Source organism: Rhamphochromis longiceps, linkage group LG5 (genome assembly GCF_057381845.1).
Source record: "Rhamphochromis longiceps isolate RC_006_pf linkage group LG5, R_longiceps_female_GT1.1, whole genome shotgun sequence".
Lineage (NCBI taxonomy): Eukaryota > Metazoa > Chordata > Actinopteri > Cichliformes > Cichlidae > Rhamphochromis > Rhamphochromis longiceps.
The window spans coordinates 21,271,324-21,290,058 of NC_140561.1; the positions used below are offsets into that span (position 1 = coordinate 21,271,324).

Below are 18,735 nucleotides of genomic sequence, written 5' to 3' on the forward strand. Positions count from 1 at the left end.
GTCATGTGGCGTCAAAGCACTTCACAACCCCAAGTCTGTATCTTAAACAGTCTGGGGGAAGTCTGTGATGCCATCTGGATGCTTTGACTAAATGTACATATAGAAATCGTTGGGTGATTCAAATTTTTAGCCTTGACCATTTTCCCTGTGGAGTATCCAAACAGTGGGTCATCAGTGCAAGGTGAGTAATGACCTTGTGATGACATGCTCGCTTACATTCAGCATCTTTATTCATGTGTGAAGCACCAACAAGTTACACGTTTACCCTCTGGACATATCATTCTATACTTGAAGCAAAGACACTGAAGCGCTTTGCCAGTCCACATCCGGTGTCACGTTATATTAATTTTTGTTGGGATACCTTTTATATAACCGGGGACATTAGCTTTATTACTCTGCAGTGTCCTAAATGGGTGGGTTAAAGAAAGGGTGCATTAAATTCTACAATTGCAGTCCAGGAACATCTAGCCTCGGGGTCGGATTCTGATTAATACACAGACGGGACACCACTTTTTGTTACCCCGACAGCAGTCTTCGGTGCTGAATATGACTCACCGGTATGAGAGCATCCCCAGGCAAAACATAATCACCGGGGCGCATTAGAAGAACAACACCTCTGGAATGTCAAATACTCAAGTGCTCACAAAAGAACAATGCTCAGGCATAAAACACGGATAGATTTAAAAAGAAAAAAATCAAAAAACTCTGGAACCAATCTGCAAACAATGGAAAATAACACACTGTGATGTTTCAGAGCAGCATACAAAAATCGCTGTCTGGAGGCAGAAACGTGGCTTGTTCCAGGGTATTTGGATAAAAGCGCTTTCTGAATAACGGCAACTTTGTGGATAATTGGAATTTCTTCTGGATTCACAAGGAAGCATGCTGGAATTAAAAAAAAATGTTGATCTTGATTTGAGCAGTCTGGTTGACATTTGAAGACTAAACTGTGTGAGCAAAAAAATAGGATATATTTATATATATATGAGCTTTCAGCCAGCTCGAGAATTTCATTTTTATCACCCGCAAAGAAGACTATTTTTAGCATTGTCTTCATCTGCAGGTAGACTGTGCCAATCTCCAGAGCATACATGAGTCATATGAAGGATTTAAACATGGATACACACATGACAGAACGCAAGCCCCGGAGAATAATAATGATGAAACGTATCGGTAAAGCTATGCTGTGCAAAATACATTATTCATGGGTAAAAGTGAAGAATGTGCCCTGAAATTGTAAATAATTCACGTATGATTGGATTATTCAGCCACCTGACCAAATCCACTATTTGTGCGGTTGAAATAAATATCATGTTCACCGCACACATACACACACACAAACACACAAACATCTATATCTATCTTATATGATAGATATGAATGATAACTTGACTTAAAGTCAGCTGAACCCCAGTTTTGTTGTTCTGTGTCTGAGGCTTTTTAACACCAGTGTCCGGCTGGATTGTACTGACCATGTCTGGCAGATATGATTTAAGTCTAAAAAGATGAAATTGAAATAATGACTAAAAAGAATGAAAATGAGTAAAAGCAGTACATGTCCAAGCTGAGTGACCGACATTAAAATGAATGGAAGTGCAGCCGTAGCCTCTCATTTAGTGTAATCTGAATGGCCGCATGGCTCTGGGGGCTTTGAAAGACTATTGCAGCATAAAGGAGACTCGTATTATCCAGCAGCATTAGAGGGCAGGACCTGATCAAAAACAACCTTGCTCCAAGTATGTGACAGCTCATATTTCTATTCTGTTAAAGCTGTTGCCAAGCAACTAAATGATAAGAAATAAACTGATAACGATCCACTGCTAATGATAACACCGTGCGTGTGCTGTGCGTGCATGCATGTCCACTCCCCGTGTGCGTGTTTGCCTGAGTGTTCCACAGTGCTGCAGTGGGCCGTGTGTGTGTGTGATACTGAGTGAAGCTAAGGACTGCTGCTTTGGGAATACAGTGTTATAGCTGTAGAAGCACACAGAAACAGTCTTCTGGGAAGAGCAGATGGGCTTTTCATGTAAAAAAAAAAAAAAAAAAAAATCATGACATCTCTACAAAGGAGGCCTGATATTTTCTGGACGAGGACACTGTTTCAGTTTCTTATTTCTGTGTTCTTGTATATCTCTCGCTTTTAAATGTTTTCTTTTGAGCACATCTCACCCACTCACTAGTATATTAAATTCTTTCAGTTCATTACTGCCGTATATACATTGGTGGATGCTTATAATGAACATGGCCAAAATATTATATCAAGGTCAACGGATGTACAAAAATCAGAATGCTATTAACACTTTCTTATAAACATTTTTTTAAAACTATGAGCTCTGTATGGCAATTAGCTCAATAATATCATTAATATAGTTATATATATATATAATTATAGTCCCACCAACCTGCTGTTGAAACCTTTTGTTTATGTGGGTCAACCAATCAGAGAAAACTTGATTCGGTGTAGAGGGAGATGATATAAAATTGGAGAATTAATAATAATAAAAAATCAGTGCAACATATGTTCCATATCTCCAAAAGATCAAAGCATATTTTTACATTTGAAATTTGCACATATATATTTTTACTTTTCTGTCATGCAATCTGAAATCTTTTCATTGTTCTCCTGCCAACTAGCAGTATATGACAGCTGAGAGATCGGCCCAAGTGCTGCTACCAGATCAGGCATGCCCTCACTGCTTGGTAGGAAACCACTTTCACAGTAATCTGCTCAGAACCAGACCCTGAGCTGTAAATCCACACTAGGCCAGTTCTTAATTGTATTAATTAAATAAGGTGCTGTCTGAGGCAGCATGATCCCTTATAGCTGAATGTAAGAGACTGGAAGCCACACACTACAGCTAAAACCAAAGGCAGTTATGTATAGTTTAGTATTTTGATCCATTCAAGTAAATTAATTTAATGAGTGTTCAGTTTTGCCTTTGCGCTTTATAGAGCGCTTTGAGTACTCCGGGAGAGTAGAAAAGCGCTATATAAGAATCAGTCCATTTACCATTTACCTTTGCATGAATTTTTAAGATTTCGTATTTGTACACCACCTGCTGTCTTTTTTGTCAAAACAAAAACAATAGACAAAATGCCAATCGTTGCCTGCAAAAAGTAAGTAGTAGTAGCAGTGTTAGTGGTGATCCGACACCAAACCGTAAGTTATGTAATTAAGGTTTCAGCTTTTATTTCGATAAGTGCTATATCAATAAATTTTAGTCATAAGACATGCAATATCGACCACTAAATTAACCAAATTTACTAAAGATTAAGATTCCCTCTTTAATTTCCAGTACAAAAGTATTAATATTGACATTAAATTAATGTACAACACCAGAAGAAGCACATGCAGGTCTGTCTATATATAGCCATTTATAGAGCCGTTCTCAGGACCTTCTTAAAACCTGGAGGTGCAGGCAGAAAGAAACCCTCCGAGTGCAAATTGTTAAACAGAAAAGACTGCAGGATGAAAACTTTTCTCCGGTAGACACTGACTTAATGTGTTTCACATCGTTCCCTCTTTTGCCACAGATTTTCCAGTGACAGGATTCATTCCTCAACTTCTTGCCCTCTACTGTCATATTTTGTATTCCTTTGAACCTGTCGGGAGTTCATTCTCGACTGAGAATCCTTGTGCCGCAGAAGCCAGCTGGCAAAAACCTCCCAGGTTAAAGTAACGTAATGATGTTAAAAAATAATCAAGATGACAAGAGTAATAAATGGATAAGCAGAAAAAAGAAAAATGGTGATTGTTGAAGTTGTGCGCACACTATCCTATTTTACCAGTGGCCTCGACCCTAAATCGTCATTTTTTAATACATGCCATATAAACATCTATATAATGATTTCCATTAAGCCTGTTGTATCAGTGTCATGCCTGCTGCTGTGTGATACAAGATTCCATAAGCTACGTGTAAGTGGATTACAGCTCCATTCAACACCCCACAGAGAACTATCACTGTGAGCATTGAAGAATTTCTGCAGCACAGATAAATGTTTTTATTTTTCTAACCGTGCACAGAAAATCATGGCAACAAAACTATGCCGTGAAATGTACTGATACTACAGGTGGAATATTAGGTACCCTAGACAGATATTTATATAAATGTCATCATTATATCATACTATCATACTGTATTGTAGTGACGACAGAAATCAGGCAAAGATTAGGAAAGTTTGTTACAACCGATAGTGACAACCTCCTTATAAGCAGCGTGCTAAGTTATAAATATAATTACCGAGTAATAGAGTTCAGATCAAAGGGGCCAAAATGCAGACACAAAGGAGGCAAGCTGTAACAACCACCTGCATCAAGCTGCAGGTGGTGTAAACCTAAGGGAACCAGAGAACAAAAGGCAGCTGGTGAACTCACGTATGAACATTAACACAACGAAATACACTCACCGGTCATTTTGTTAGGTACACCTGTTCAACTCCTCATTAACACAAATATCTAACCAGCCAATCACATGGAAGCAACTCATTACATTTAGGCATATAGACATGATGTGCTGAAGTTGAAATTGAGCATCGGAATGGGGAAGAAAAGTGATTTAAGTGACTTTCAGTGGTATCAGACAGGCTGGTTTACCTGTACAACCATCTCGAGGGTTTACAGAGGATGGTCTGGAAAAGAGAAAATATCCAATGAGCAGTAGCTCTCTGGCTGAAAATGCCTCATTGATGTCAGAAGTCTGAGGAGAATGGGCAGTATACTTGGAGCTGACGTGACTCGATCATTCATTACTACCAAGGTGTGCAGAAGAAAGCTGAATGCACAACACGCTGAACCTTGAAGCAGATGGACTGAGGCTACAGTTCATTCAGGATCATCAAAACTGGACAATAGAAGATGTTGTCAGGTCCTAATGAGTCTCGGTTTCTGTTTCTTTGACACAAACAACATGAAAGCATGGCTCCATCCTGCCTTGTATCGATGGTTCAGGTGGGTGGTAGGTATAATGGCGTGGGAGATATTTTCTTGGCACACTTTGAGCCCCTTAGTACCAACTGAACATTGTGCAAACACCATGACCTGGCTGAATATTGTCGCTAACCATGTCCATATTTTTATAACCACAGTGTACCCATCTTCTTATGGGAGCTTGCAGCAGGATAATGCACCACGTCACAAAGGTCAAATCATCTCAAACTGGTTTCTTGAACATGACAATGACTGTGGATGCATTCAAACGGCATCCACAGTCACCAGATCTCAATCCAAGAGAGCATCTTTGGGGGATTAGCATCGTGGATTTGCAGCAGACAAATCTGCAGCAACTGTGTAATCCTATCAAGTCAATATAGACAAAAATCTCTGAGGAATGTTTCCAGAACTTTGTTAAATGTATGCCATGAAAAATTAACCCTTGTATGGTGTTCGGGTCTGTGAGACCCGTGTTCAGTTTTTTTCAAAAGAAAAATTAAACAATGAATTATTTTTTCACGTGTAAATGTGTTGTGTCTTTCCACTCACTCCACTTGATTATAACTGATTTATTTATAACATTTTATATAAAAGAAAAACGAGAAGCACATTAATTCATAAATGTGATCTAACAAAGGTAAAGGGAAAAAATTAACCATGTTTGCTGTTCATATGTCTTGTAATTGGGATGAAGTAAACATCTGTTGAGTAATTTAACATAAAATTGTTTGATAGTGTTAATTTGGAAAGCCAAAACTCTAGCGGGTCCACCAGACCCATGAACACTGGCTGAGTAACAAAAATACGAACACCACACAAGGGTTAAGTCAAAACAGGGTCCAACCCAGTACCAGCAAGGTATACTTAATGAATTTTCCAGTGAGTATTCTCAGATGACCAATTTGGTCTTCCTAGCATCGATAGCACACGTCTGTTTCTTTGTCTAGAACAGCTCAGAGATGGTTAATACCCTCAGCTTAACAGTCACGGGACTCACAGGCCTCGATGACAGTCTGTTTCTTGCCTACAGGAGCCCTCTTAGAGTTTCTGGCTGCTTTTCTGTTAATGCTAAAGTCAGGATGTGAATACAAACTTTAAACTGAAAGAAAAACGTCTTTCACAGCAATTTCTACTTCGAATTTTCTACTTTTCAAGTTCATTTTATATCTCACCAGTTAATCATCCTTGAGCATGTAACACACGGTTTAAACCATCAGTACAACCAAAAGAATTTTTAGCCTTTGTTCCTTATATAACAGCGAACACTATGAAGATGTTAAACACATCCAGTTTTTTGTTTTTTGCTTTTTTACTGGTGGGGTTGGGGGGAGGTGGTGATGGTGGTTATCAGCTTTCTCTGTTAAACTTGGTTTTCAGCTTCAGATTTTGTGCATGCTCACATGCATTTCATGTCTCGTATGACTCATAGGGAAGTGATGCATATTCCAATCAGTGATTCTATTAGATGATGATGATAAAATGATGATGATAAAAAGTAAAAATAAAAGTCTGTATAGAACATTTAAGTCTAAAAAAAGACATGAATATAATGCTGCAGAAAAGCATCAATCTTGGGATTTTGAACATGACGGCAGTACTTTAGAGGTCTCAAACTGGAAACATTACAGCCTAATAAAAGATAAATAAAGACGTGGAAATCATTTCAGTTTCTAGATAACTTAGAGTAAAATTACATTTATTGACTGGACAGGTGTTCTTGGTGTGTGCTCTGTGTTCTAGTAGCTGCAGTTCAAACAGTGTATGAAACACTAGAATCAAGTATAAAAACAAGCAAAGATTTTCTGCATCACCAAATTAATTATGCAACACACTGTTTGTGCTGCTGTAACTTTACAGCTGGGCTTCAATCTTAAAAACTTGCACAAAAAATGTATTCCACCAGCTGAAAATTCATATTACAATTAAAACATGTAGTAAATAAAACTATCAGTGAAAATGTGGCACTTCAAGCCAATTTTTAAATCAAAAATTCAGGAAAAAAACTTTTCCTGATCAGGTTAGCATTAGTTACCATGGTGATTTAGCCAGGTTAAAGGAGAGCCATTTTCATGACACTAACACATTAAGAGATGAAGTCACAGAGAGGGGGATAGACTGAAAGACTGGGAGAAGCAGGAAGCATAGAGGGTGAGATGTCACACCTGTGATGTCTAAATTGAAAAAATCAAGATGGTGATAATCAAGGTGCTTAAGTCAGGAGTTGCAGTCCATGACAGAAATACATTGCACAGCACAGCTAGTAATGTATTAATGATATCAGCAAACCTTGATTTTTTGGAAACATTACTGTCCCTTTTTGTAGTCATATCACCAACATGCTGATATCATTATGTAAATATTAAACTGGGAAAAAAATACAGGAGAAACTCAATTTAACACAAAAAATTGTGAATGTCCCCAATGAATTGTTAGGAAACATTTCCCACTGAAAATATGAAAGAATTATGGAGTACACTGATTAGCTATCATAGGATGAACTGGTAAATGTAAAAATGATTAATCTGTGTTAACATGTCACTTGCACTTTAAGTTATGCGCTGATTTCTTCCTAAAGCAAGCAAGCACAGTACTGCCAGCTGTTTTACCACATGTTGAGAATGGCTGTCATGACGGTTTATGGAGAGAGATGATTTTATGTAGAAATGTGATTACGTATAGGCCTTTCTGCATAATCAGAGTTCCTCCAGATGACCTCAAACTCTCACTGAATACGAACCTTTGAAAAAAAAATCAGTAAAGTGTTTCAACAACCTGGATTTTCATAGTGTTTCATTTGCTACACTACAGAAGAAGCAAAATAAAAGCTCTAAATCATCCGCTAGTAAAAGTGTTTGATATTGTGCCTGTTTGAGTGGTGGTAAAAAAACAAGACCAGTGGCACTTGATTGTGCATATCATTTTTTGTGTGAAACATCCTGTCATTCATTTCAATAAAATTAGCAGCCTGGAAATCACTGTGATTGGCTCATTTAACATTCATCTCACTACGATCCAACAGAATTATAAAGCTCTGATGATTTAAATCCAAGCACATCACAGCAGATCTAAGGGGACATTTCAGTGCATTGCTCTGTGTTTCTATAAAGATAAATTCTCATCTAAGAAGTGTCTGCCTATGTTATTTGATGTGACTTGCTTTTTCCTTGCTACTCACTGTTTTCCATCCAAATCAAGCGATTTGTTACCAATAACTTGCAATTTGCATATTGGCTACTACCTATAGGAATACTATTCTAGCCTCACATATAGCCATGCTTTTACTTTGTCTCCATTTCATGATTTTGATACATCAAAGCACTTAAATTAGTGCCATTATTTTCAAATAGATGTCAAAATAATACTACTATATAATATATATATATAACTATAATACTACCACTATTATAAACTGCTTGCAGCGTAAACCAGGTTGCTCTCACTACAGCTACATGCAGATAATATATAGTAATGATAAATGAAATCACACTGGATGAGCTGGAATGTGAATTTCCTTTCTGACTTTTATAAGAATGACTCATTGACATTCAGGATGCAGCACCATGAGTGTGCTGGTGTGAGAGTCGGCATTAAAGTCAGCCATAATTAGGTTGGCATTCTTTTGACTGATCAGACTGACTCCCCTTAGGCTCCCACAGAAGTGCCTGAAGCAAAAGTTAGTCAGTAGCGGCTTCTGCACACACAGCATGCAGTGTCACAACACTGACAAAGCTTATTACACAGAAAATACAAAGTTTTGAGATTCTTTGACACTTTGACGTCATTTCACTCTCATCCCTACCCTCGGTTTCACTCTACTCCTGTCTCGTCATGCTTCTTTCTTCTCTCATCAGAAACTTTTCTGAAAATGTGTTCCTTCTTATTCTGTTTACTTTGTGTACCACCTGTAGCCACTCAGCCATTTGTGCTCCGCACGTTTATTGTTTATTTTTTGTTGAAAGCATTACAGATCAAAAATATTGAGGTAGACAGGCAGTCGCTGCAATTATTAAAGACATAAAAGGATCTCACCACTGATTCAACAGGAGTGTTAAGTTTTAAAGAGACTAGCAGGGGTCCGTTTAAGAAATAGGAGCCTGGATGAAGGGAGACTAATTGCATCTGCAGGGGGAAAAGACGTAGTGTAGTTAATTTCGTTAATATATTTAATAATAGGCAATTATAACAAATCCCACAGATGGTCCGTGTATGTTTTCTGTGTAGCTTTAACAACTTAATCGCTTCAGTCTGAAAGAAAAAAAATGTAGTTGTGACAAAAATATTGTGAATCCTTAGAGATTTTCTGCATAAATGCGGCTGCATATCATTGCATTCATAAATACAATCCAATTGTGTTACACATTGTGATTTATTTACTGAAGACAGTGATCTAATATTATGTATCTCTCAGAGGCAAAAGCATGGGAATGTTTGTTTCAGGTGACTGCGGATCAGACCTGCTCGTTAGTTTTGAGGGATTTTAGTTCCTCAATGCTAATCCCAGGTTTCAGTGCTGAGCAGGTTCAAACCGGGATGTTGGTGGGTTTTCTTACGTGAACTCTTTGCTCCGTCAGATTTGTTTTCTTTGTTTGCTTCTTTGACCATTATTTGATAGAATAATTCATGTGCTGGGGGTCGTTGCGTTGTTGCTTGACATTTTAAACTCACTTCATATACAGGTGTTTGCCTCATGTTTGCCTCTAGTATTTAGCGGTTTAATTCACAATTCATTATTTCATCCATGATGGAGAAAGCTCACCTGGCCCAGATGCAGGAAAATAAGCCCAAACCTTGATACTACCACTACCTTGCCTAACCCTAACCAGAAACTTCTATTTTGATCTCTTTCTTTCATAAATCATCTGTCAAACAGCTTTCTGGCTCGATCACTTGACCTTTAGCAGCCCTGGATTGAAGACTATTGTTTTTGTTGTAGCCAGTGACAGAGGGTTGTCGTTGCAGAGGAGGTGCCCTGGGTTTGTGATGACCTCCCGGGCTATTATAAGCTTCATTTGTATTTCTTATTTGTACACAGTCTGTTTAACAGTAAATTGGCGCGGTCTAAACCTTTTAGGCTCTATAACCCTTTCCATCCTGATACATGTGTTGTGAAAATCTAACTGCCTTATATCCCTGTTCATTAAATAGAAGTGGATTCTGATCCCAGAGCTTTCCTACTTTTCACACTCACAGATTTATAGTGAAACATCTATTCCTCAATTAATACACAAATAAATAAATAGTATTTGCTTTATTTGTTTAACCTTATCTACTTTTATTGCATGAACATCTTTTCTGGTTATATTTATGTAGAAATATAGAAAATTGGAACTGCATGTTCATATTATCAATACTTCATAAAGGCTTATTTGTTGTCTTTCCCTTCCTCCAGGTTGCCAACCTGCTGCGACTTTTCCAGATCCCTCAGATCAGCTATGCTTCAACCAGTGCCAAGCTAAGCGACAAGTCCCGCTATGACTACTTTGCCCGCACCGTGCCCCCCGATTTCTACCAGGCTAAGGCCATGGCAGAGATCCTACGTTACTTTAACTGGACATATGTATCGACAGTGGCATCAGAAGGTGACTACGGTGAGACTGGCATTGATGCCTTCCAACAGGAAGCTCGTGCCCGCCAAATCTGCATTGCCACCTCGGCCAAGGTGAGCCGCTCCATGAGCCGGTGGAGTTATGAAAACGTGATCCGCTCCCTGCAGCAGAAGTCCACCGCCAAGGTGGTCATTCTGTTTACCCGCAGCGAAGATGCCCGTGAGCTGCTGGTAGCAGCCAACCGCATGAATGTGACCTTTACCTGGGTGGCAAGTGATGGCTGGGGAGCCCAGGAGAGCGTGGTGAGGGGAAGTGAAGCTGTGGCAGATGGGGCGTTCACCATTGAACTTTCCTCCTATCAAATTCCCAAGTTTAATGATTACTTCACCTCCTTACATCCATACAACAATACCAGAAATCCCTGGTTCAGAGAGTTTTGGGAAAACCAGTTCCAGTGCAGCCTCCATGATCTAGGCTGTGGGAAACACTCGCTCCGGGAGGTTCCATTTCAACCAGAATCCAAGATCATGTTTGTAGTGAATGCTGTCTATGCAATGGCTACTGCCTTACATAACATGAGACAAGCCTTGTGCCCAAACTCCACCAAGGTGTGCGATGCTCTTAAGCCTGGCAATGGACGAAAATTTTACAGAGACTATATTCTCAAGGTCAAAATTGATGGTGAGTGAATCTTAATGAACTAACATTACTTAAGCAAAGCTTTAAAGAAATATGTTTGTCATTATTTGAACATCTGTATATAAAACTAAATATAACTCCAGGTACCAATGCATGTACTAGATGGTGCCAGATTGAGTTAAATCAATTTAGAGTTCCATAAAATGTTGAATTTAAGACTAAGTCTGCATGTTTATTCACTGCACCCAGAGAACATTTCTATAATGATTCAATTAGCAGAGATGAAACAATTTCCTCACCCTCGTGCTCGGAGGCTGCTTTTGTCATGCATGCAAGTGTGAAAAGAACAATGGATTATTTAGTTTAAAACAAATCAGACACAGCTTAAAAAATATAACTTGTTTCCTGCTTGTCTACACAAAGCTGCAGCACAAAACAAGTGCCAACTACTGTAACAGCATCAGTTCACACACATCGTAAGTGATTGGCTTTCCAATATAAATGCTCCTACTTGTGCAAATTAGCTTTGATTTATGGAAATACTGACATTTTCATTGATATGAGATGAATGCAGACAGCCGTGTTTGTATCCAGCTGTGCTGCATTTCACGATTTCTAAATTAAAAAAAACATAAATAAATAAATAATAAAATACCCAAAGGATTTTTACTATCCAGAGAATTAAAATTGGATGAAAGGCCTTAAATTAGTCTATCCCATGAGACACTGCAACACTCTAAGGAGAAAACATACAAAAACAGGTGGACCACTAAACTCATACATATTTTGAAATCATTACGTGTGATAGATACGTAGGCTGTAAATGAAAATACTGAATGAGGAACCCTACAGTGTATGTAAAAGAATGGCTGTTTAGCACAGTAATCAGACTGAAGCAGTTACTTGATTGCAATTTTATTAACTGTAATTTTAAGAAATAATAAGTTGAGTAATATATTAGTATTATAACTTTTAATAATAAGATTAAAAGAGTAACGGTGATTAAAAATTGACCTCATACTCTGGTTAACAATAAAAGGCATCATTTACAGCCTTTTAACATTTTATTTAAATAAATGAGAAAATAGCAGGTAGATTAACCAGTACTGAAAATTATCACTAACAGCTGGCCCAAGCACTAATTTTCATATGCAGGTAACCTTTCAATTTTTTAGATGATAGCTCATTTCTGCTTTGATTTCCATGAATTTACATTTTGCCATGTAAGGTCCTGTGTGTTCTGAATCTTCATCCTATTGTTCCATCCAGGAACAGACTCAGACTGTGACTTCCATCATGTAAATTGCCAGTTTGCACCTGTGTCCTTTCACAGTCATGGAGTCTATATTGAGGGGCACATATTAAAAGATAAGACTCTCCTTTCAGAATAAACAGAATGAATTGCATAACATATGAGTTCACAGTCCACACTGTTGTTGCTCCAAAACAATTGAATAGTTAAAATGTTACAAAGTTGACCAATTTAGATATTTATACCTTACATTTTATACCGTAGTCCCAAACTCTTTATGATGAGTCTCTTACATCTGTTACTAATACACAATATTTTTCTCTATTCCTTTCAGCCCCCTTTCGTCCTCCAGACAGAGACAATATAGTCCGCTTTGATACTTTTGGAGACAGCCTGGGTCGTTACAACATTTTTCACTATCACAAAGACGGGGAACGCTATGTCTACCGTAAAGTCGGCTACTGGGCTCAAAGCCTGAGCCTGAACCACAGCCTGATTCCCTGGCCTGGTGATGTTGTGCCCACCTCCCAGTGTAGTGACCCCTGCAGGAAGAATGAGGTGAAGAGTATGCAGCCGGGAGATGTGTGCTGCTGGATCTGTATCCCTTGTCAGCCCTACCAGTACTTGCATGATGAGTTTACCTGTGCTGACTGCAGTTTTGGACAGTGGCCCCTGGCCAACTTGACAGGCTGTTATGATCTGCCTGAGGAGTACATCCGCTGGGAAGATGCTTGGGCCATTGGCCCTGTCACCATTGCATGTCTTGGGATCATGTGTACACTCTTTGTTATTGGCCTCTTCCTTAAACACAATGAGACACCAGTAGTGAAGGCTAGTGGACGTGAGCTCTCCTATATTCTTCTGCTTGGAGTGCTGATGTGCTATTGCATGACATTCATCTACATCGCCAAACCTTCCACAGCTGTGTGCACGCTACGCCGGCTAGGCTTAGGCACCTCTTTTGCCGTTTGCTACTCAGCCCTCTTAACCAAGACCAATCGCATTGCTCGGATCTTCAGTGGAGTGAAGGATGGAGCCCAGAGGCCTCGTTTTATCAGCCCAGCTTCCCAGGTTGCCATCTGTGGTGCTCTGATCTCTTGCCAGCTGGTAGTGGTGGTGGTCTGGCTGCTGGTGGAGACCCCAGGGGTGAGGAAGGAAGTGAACCCAGAGAGGAGAGATGTGGTCACCCTGAAGTGTAACAGCAAGGACTCCAGCATGCTCATGTCTCTCACTTATAACTGCATCCTCATTATCCTCTGCACAGTCTACGCCTTCAAAACCCGCAAATGCCCCGAGAACTTCAATGAGGCCAAGTTCATCGGCTTTACCATGTACACCACCTGCATCATCTGGCTGGCTTTCCAGCCCATTTTCTATGTTACTGCCAGTGACTACAGGGTGAGTTAACTGAGCTTATACCTGCTCCTCAAGCAGGCACACACAGCTCTTTTAATGGAAGTTGGGGAATGCACAGACTTCTTACTATCACTGACTGTTAATTAATTCTTCTCTAAATCACACACACACGGGATGATAATCATTTGCAATAAATTATTTATTCAGATGGCTTTAGATTTCTATAGTCTGACCAGAATACATCCTTGTAGATAATGATAATTTTTTCTGGGCTTGAATTTGAATTTTATATGCAATGCCAGTTAATATTGATTCAGTTGTCAGCAATATCTGCATCGCCTGTGGCTCCCAACAATATGTATTCTTTATTACAGTTGCTTCAATTTTTTATGATTATCAGCACACTTTCACTACCTTATTTTACCTCTAATGTTTAAATAATAATGTGGGGAGTGAGAGCAACCCATTAATGAGACTATGCACCTCATGTAAAACTTTAACAGAACTTCAAAGATAGAAGTCTTTTCCCTCTCTGGGGAAAATGTGCTGTGCGCTATGGTTTTGGTTACATTGTTTTCACTCTCTTTTTATACACTACTTATGACTAAATGAAATAACTGGCAGGCAGACAGCCAGCCAGACATCTGCTGAATAGGATCATACACTGAACTGATAGAATTTCAGAGAAAAGGTGGTCTGAGTTGTGTGGGTTCATCCCACTGGGATCTGAACAACGTGCAATGAGACAGAGGCAGAAGGGAGAAAGACAGCGGAACCTCCTGACACAGCTGCCTCTACAGAAACATGGTGAAGACAGGCTAGACCATGAGGGCTGCTAGGGAACTGAAAGTCCCTGTGAGTCCCTGTGCGTAGCTGTGTGGAATGGAGTGTGAAAGACTGGGCTGCTGAGTCCCAGCTGTGCTTTCTGTCTTGGGACTGTAGTGAGGCTCAGAGGAACCCTTCCTCCAGGCCCTGTAGGCAACGCAATTCGCAGCCTGAACAGACTCATCAGATAGACGCAAATCTCCCCTTTGACCGATGAATAATTACTGAAGCAACTGAGTTGGCACAGTGTCTCTAGTTTTTCACAGGCAGGGACACATTACCAGCGTTCTCCTTGCTTTACACTTCTTCTCAAATTGTTGTCACAGCCTGATGCAAACCTCCAGCTGAATAACAAATACAGATCTGTACTAGGCAGTCATGAAATGTTAAACTAAGCTAAATACAATCTACTGAGCCGTGAATAACACGTTTGATTACCAAATGAAATATTTAAGACGCTCTCCACACCGCTGGGGGAAGAGGGCTCCTCTCTTATGCCAGTGCTGGTCATCTCAGCAGCAAATGCAAGCTAATTAAATAGCTACGACTGTTAAAATTCAAAGTGCTTCTATGAAATCACCGAAGGCTACAGAAACTACTACTGCTTGTGAAGTCTATCAAGAAGTGTGTTTAGACAGATATTTCCTAAATTTGATTTCCTTCAGCTTCAAACTCCATCAGTTCGCTTCCACTTATCCCTTTCAGGGTCACAGGGGGCGCTGCAGCCTATCCCAGCTGTCTTAGGGCGAGAGGCAGGGTACACCTGCCTTCAGCTAAAATTAGTGTAGCACCACTAAATATATAGTAACCATATAGATATATAGGTAGACACAATCAGACTAAGCAAGAGGTGAACCACAAATTCCTTGAAAACCAAATGCATAGCAAGTAACTGTTCACTGTCCAAAGTTTAAAGTTCAGCAGTTTGAAAAACAAACAAAAAACCCCTCTCTCGACATCTAAATATCGAATAAATCTTAAACTGATCTTTAAATTACTTGTGATTTTAGCAAATTCGGCATCCATGCCAGACTTGGAAGACTCCATTAAAGCTTTTCAATAAACGCACAGTAAAACCTGCAATAAAAAGGAAGAATTTCATCTCTCATCTCAGAGGGTCTCTGTAGGGATTAAGTTAGCTGAACACAGACACAGAGACAATGCTGTATTTGTGCAACAAAAACAGCACCATCAAAGGTCAATACAGCGAAAAACAAGGTTGAAGAGAGACTGTAGCAGCCATGCTCTATATCCACACTCCAGAATATAACACATCTGGGGAAATATAAGGGGAAAAGCAGATTCCTTGTCCTCTTCTTCCTTGTGCTCTTTCACTCCAACATATTGTGAATTATTAAAACCACTTAACAGGTTATTTCTATGCAGTATTGTCCATGGTGTTATTCAAAACCAAAAGTATTTAGCCTTTGTCCACGTTGGGATTGGTGAGATTATTATTTTTAAACAGCCGCCATGCATCCGTACATTACATTCCATGCTTTCAAAACTACAGCTTAGAAATATAGTGAAAAAATGGGAATCTGAGGCTTTGTGAATTTACATTACAACACAGCACCTGAGCCTGTCAGTGTGCACTGTATTTCAAAGATGGTGTGAGGAGAATCTTAATGTTGAATTCACTGCAGATGGCAACTTAGAAAACTCGATGCAACTAAAGGTCAGTTTAGTGATATAGCTGTATTACACTACATGGTACATGACCACACATAGTGATAACCACTATGTTTCCAAAGTGTGAAATACAGTATACATATCAATAATGTCCTGTAGATATTTTTCTTGATTAGTCATAAAATCTATATTCAAGTCATGAATTTACAGAGAGAGTAAGAAACCGATGCAGTAATTAAACAATATTCAAAATAAACCAGGTAAACTGACGCTGTGCCAGTTACATCTCTGTCTCAACTTGCATAGCTTTTTCTGTGGAGCTGTCAGTGCACAGAATCACACTTGGTACCCACAATATTTTAATACCGACATTAGCATTCAGGTTGATGACAGACACCTGCTGCGTCTTGCGAAAAAGAAATGCACCTGCCATGTTGCTGTGTTATATCTTCTCACTGAAAAAAACTAAAAAGACGACTGTGAAAGCGTTGGAAAGCAAGAAGCAGACTGAGGATGCATAGCAAGATGTGGGCAGGGTGAGCCGAAAAGGAGCGAGGGTTACGCAGTTGATTGACAAGCAAATAAACAGATCGCTTAACACCTCTAGTTAGAAATCCCAACTGATAAACAATCCCCTTCCTCCTCTGTAGCACCTGGCTTTGATTCTGAATTATGAAAGACGTACTTATCATTTCTTTTCTGACTTCAGGGTTTTTTTTTTGTTCAGAATGAATACTCTTGAGCTGCAAAAACGGTCCTCCATATACAGAGTTAGCAACTTTCAGGCATTTTCAACCACAGGTGTGAAATTAAGAGTAGCACTTATGAGGTATACGGGAATTCCCTCAATGCTTGGCAATCTAGAAATGTGACTTTACGTTTCTCTTACTGTACATATTTTTGTACCTCTGAAACACAACAGTTTGGAGTTTTACCTTTTGTTTCCTCCTCCAGGTACAGACCACTACCATGTGTATCTCGGTCAGTCTCAGTGGGTCGGTGGTACTGGGTTGCCTCTTTGCTCCCAAGATCCACATCATCCTGTTCCAGCCACAGAAGAATGTCAGTACACTCAGGGTGAACACCACCCGCTTCAGTGTAAACACTGGCCCCGGCTCCAGTTTTTCTCAAGGTACCACCCAAGATACAGCAAAACTCGTGAAACTGAAACAAATATTAAATAATAATAATACAATTGATATTATTATGAAAATATTGCTACATGCTTTATCACTGTGTCACACTTGTCTGTCTGACACTGGGAGTTATACATAACCTTTTTCTTTTGTCTTTTTTAAGTCATACATAATAAAAAAAAACCCAAACAAAACAATCCCTGATGGTGCAGACCTGGTGTAGCCAAAAATAAATTAATAAGTTTAATAAGTAAATAAAAAATCCAAGTCTGTTTATTTAGAACATTTCTATAAGATTTGAACAGAATTGTTGTGTGTTGTGTGTTATTATGATAATTAAGTGAAAATACAGTGCTTCAATATACATATCATAAGTAGAAAAAAACCAAGCTGCATTGCATTCCACATCATCCATGAGTTAATTATCATGCTTCACAGGGGCATCTGGGACCCAGGTGCCCCTTTGGGTTACAGTAATTTTGGCTTATATCACAAACTGTAACTAGTAGTTACAGTAGTTACACTACACTGCTGACATTACACAAAATATCCTATTTTTTATGTTTTGCAGCAACGGCCTCCAATGTTGTTCCAACAGTGTGTAATGGACGAGAGGTGGTGGACTCCACAACATCCTCTTTGTGAAGATCAGCTGAGTTATATTTTATTTTATTTTTCGCCAAGCATTGTAAACAAAGTTATATAATCACTAGTCCTGAGTCAGGTGTCTCAGATATCGAAGAGGTCACACAGATGATCGTCCTGGCTTTGTTGTCCTCAAAGTGCTGTGAGTACAATGTCCCGATTATTTTCTTTTGTTCTTTTACTCGTAGCATATTTTAAATGAGATGCCAATAAAGTCGCATATAGCCCTTGTTTTTGAGGATTTTACTTGCAACAATGGAGTAAATTATAGTAAATCTGTTAAATGTAATATATACAAGACGTTTTTAATGTAGATTCTGGTGAACCAGTTTGTGCTTTCTTGTAATTTATGTAAATAAAATGTGTTTTTTATTAAAACTGAAATGATTCAAAGTCTGTTCCTTTACACATCATATTGAGATTCATATTGTAGAGGGTAACATATGCAAAAATACATTGCCAATAATCTAAAAATGTGAAATAAACCTTCAATTTTCAGTAGCCAAATCAGTAAAATATACTGTAAATCTGCTGTCATGTTATGTTATAACATGAAATTTTCACCCTTGGCAAGTGCAGGATTTATCTAAATGCAAAACAGAGTACACATATGCAGTGTTTTTGCACTGTGCCTCTCATTTCCCCTAACTCCAGTAATTTATTCACAGGCCTATGCAAAGCACTGATGTGACCAGAAGAACATTTTGGGACTCAGTGTCTTATTTACCTTCACACTTGGACAAAAGAAGCAACCCAGTAATGAATACAAAAGTC

At 39.0% G+C, this 18,735-nt stretch overlaps 1 protein-coding gene across 1 annotated transcript in view; it reads left to right on the plus strand.

The window, feature by feature from the left end:
- grm2a (glutamate receptor, metabotropic 2a) overlaps window positions 1-18,137 on the plus strand; it is a 33,373-nt gene extending 15,236 nt beyond the window's left edge. The window contains exons 3-6 of the mRNA XM_085407932.1: window positions 10,320-11,157; window positions 12,702-13,765; window positions 17,135-17,312; window positions 17,888-18,137. Of these exons, the coding sequence (XP_085264058.1) occupies window positions 10,320-11,157; window positions 12,702-13,765; window positions 17,135-17,312; window positions 17,888-17,961 (2,154 nt within the window). The 3' untranslated portion in view covers window positions 17,962-18,137. The remainder of the gene's footprint in view (window positions 1-10,319; window positions 11,158-12,701; window positions 13,766-17,134; window positions 17,313-17,887) is intronic.
- The last annotated feature ends 598 nt before the right edge of the window (window positions 18,138-18,735 follow it).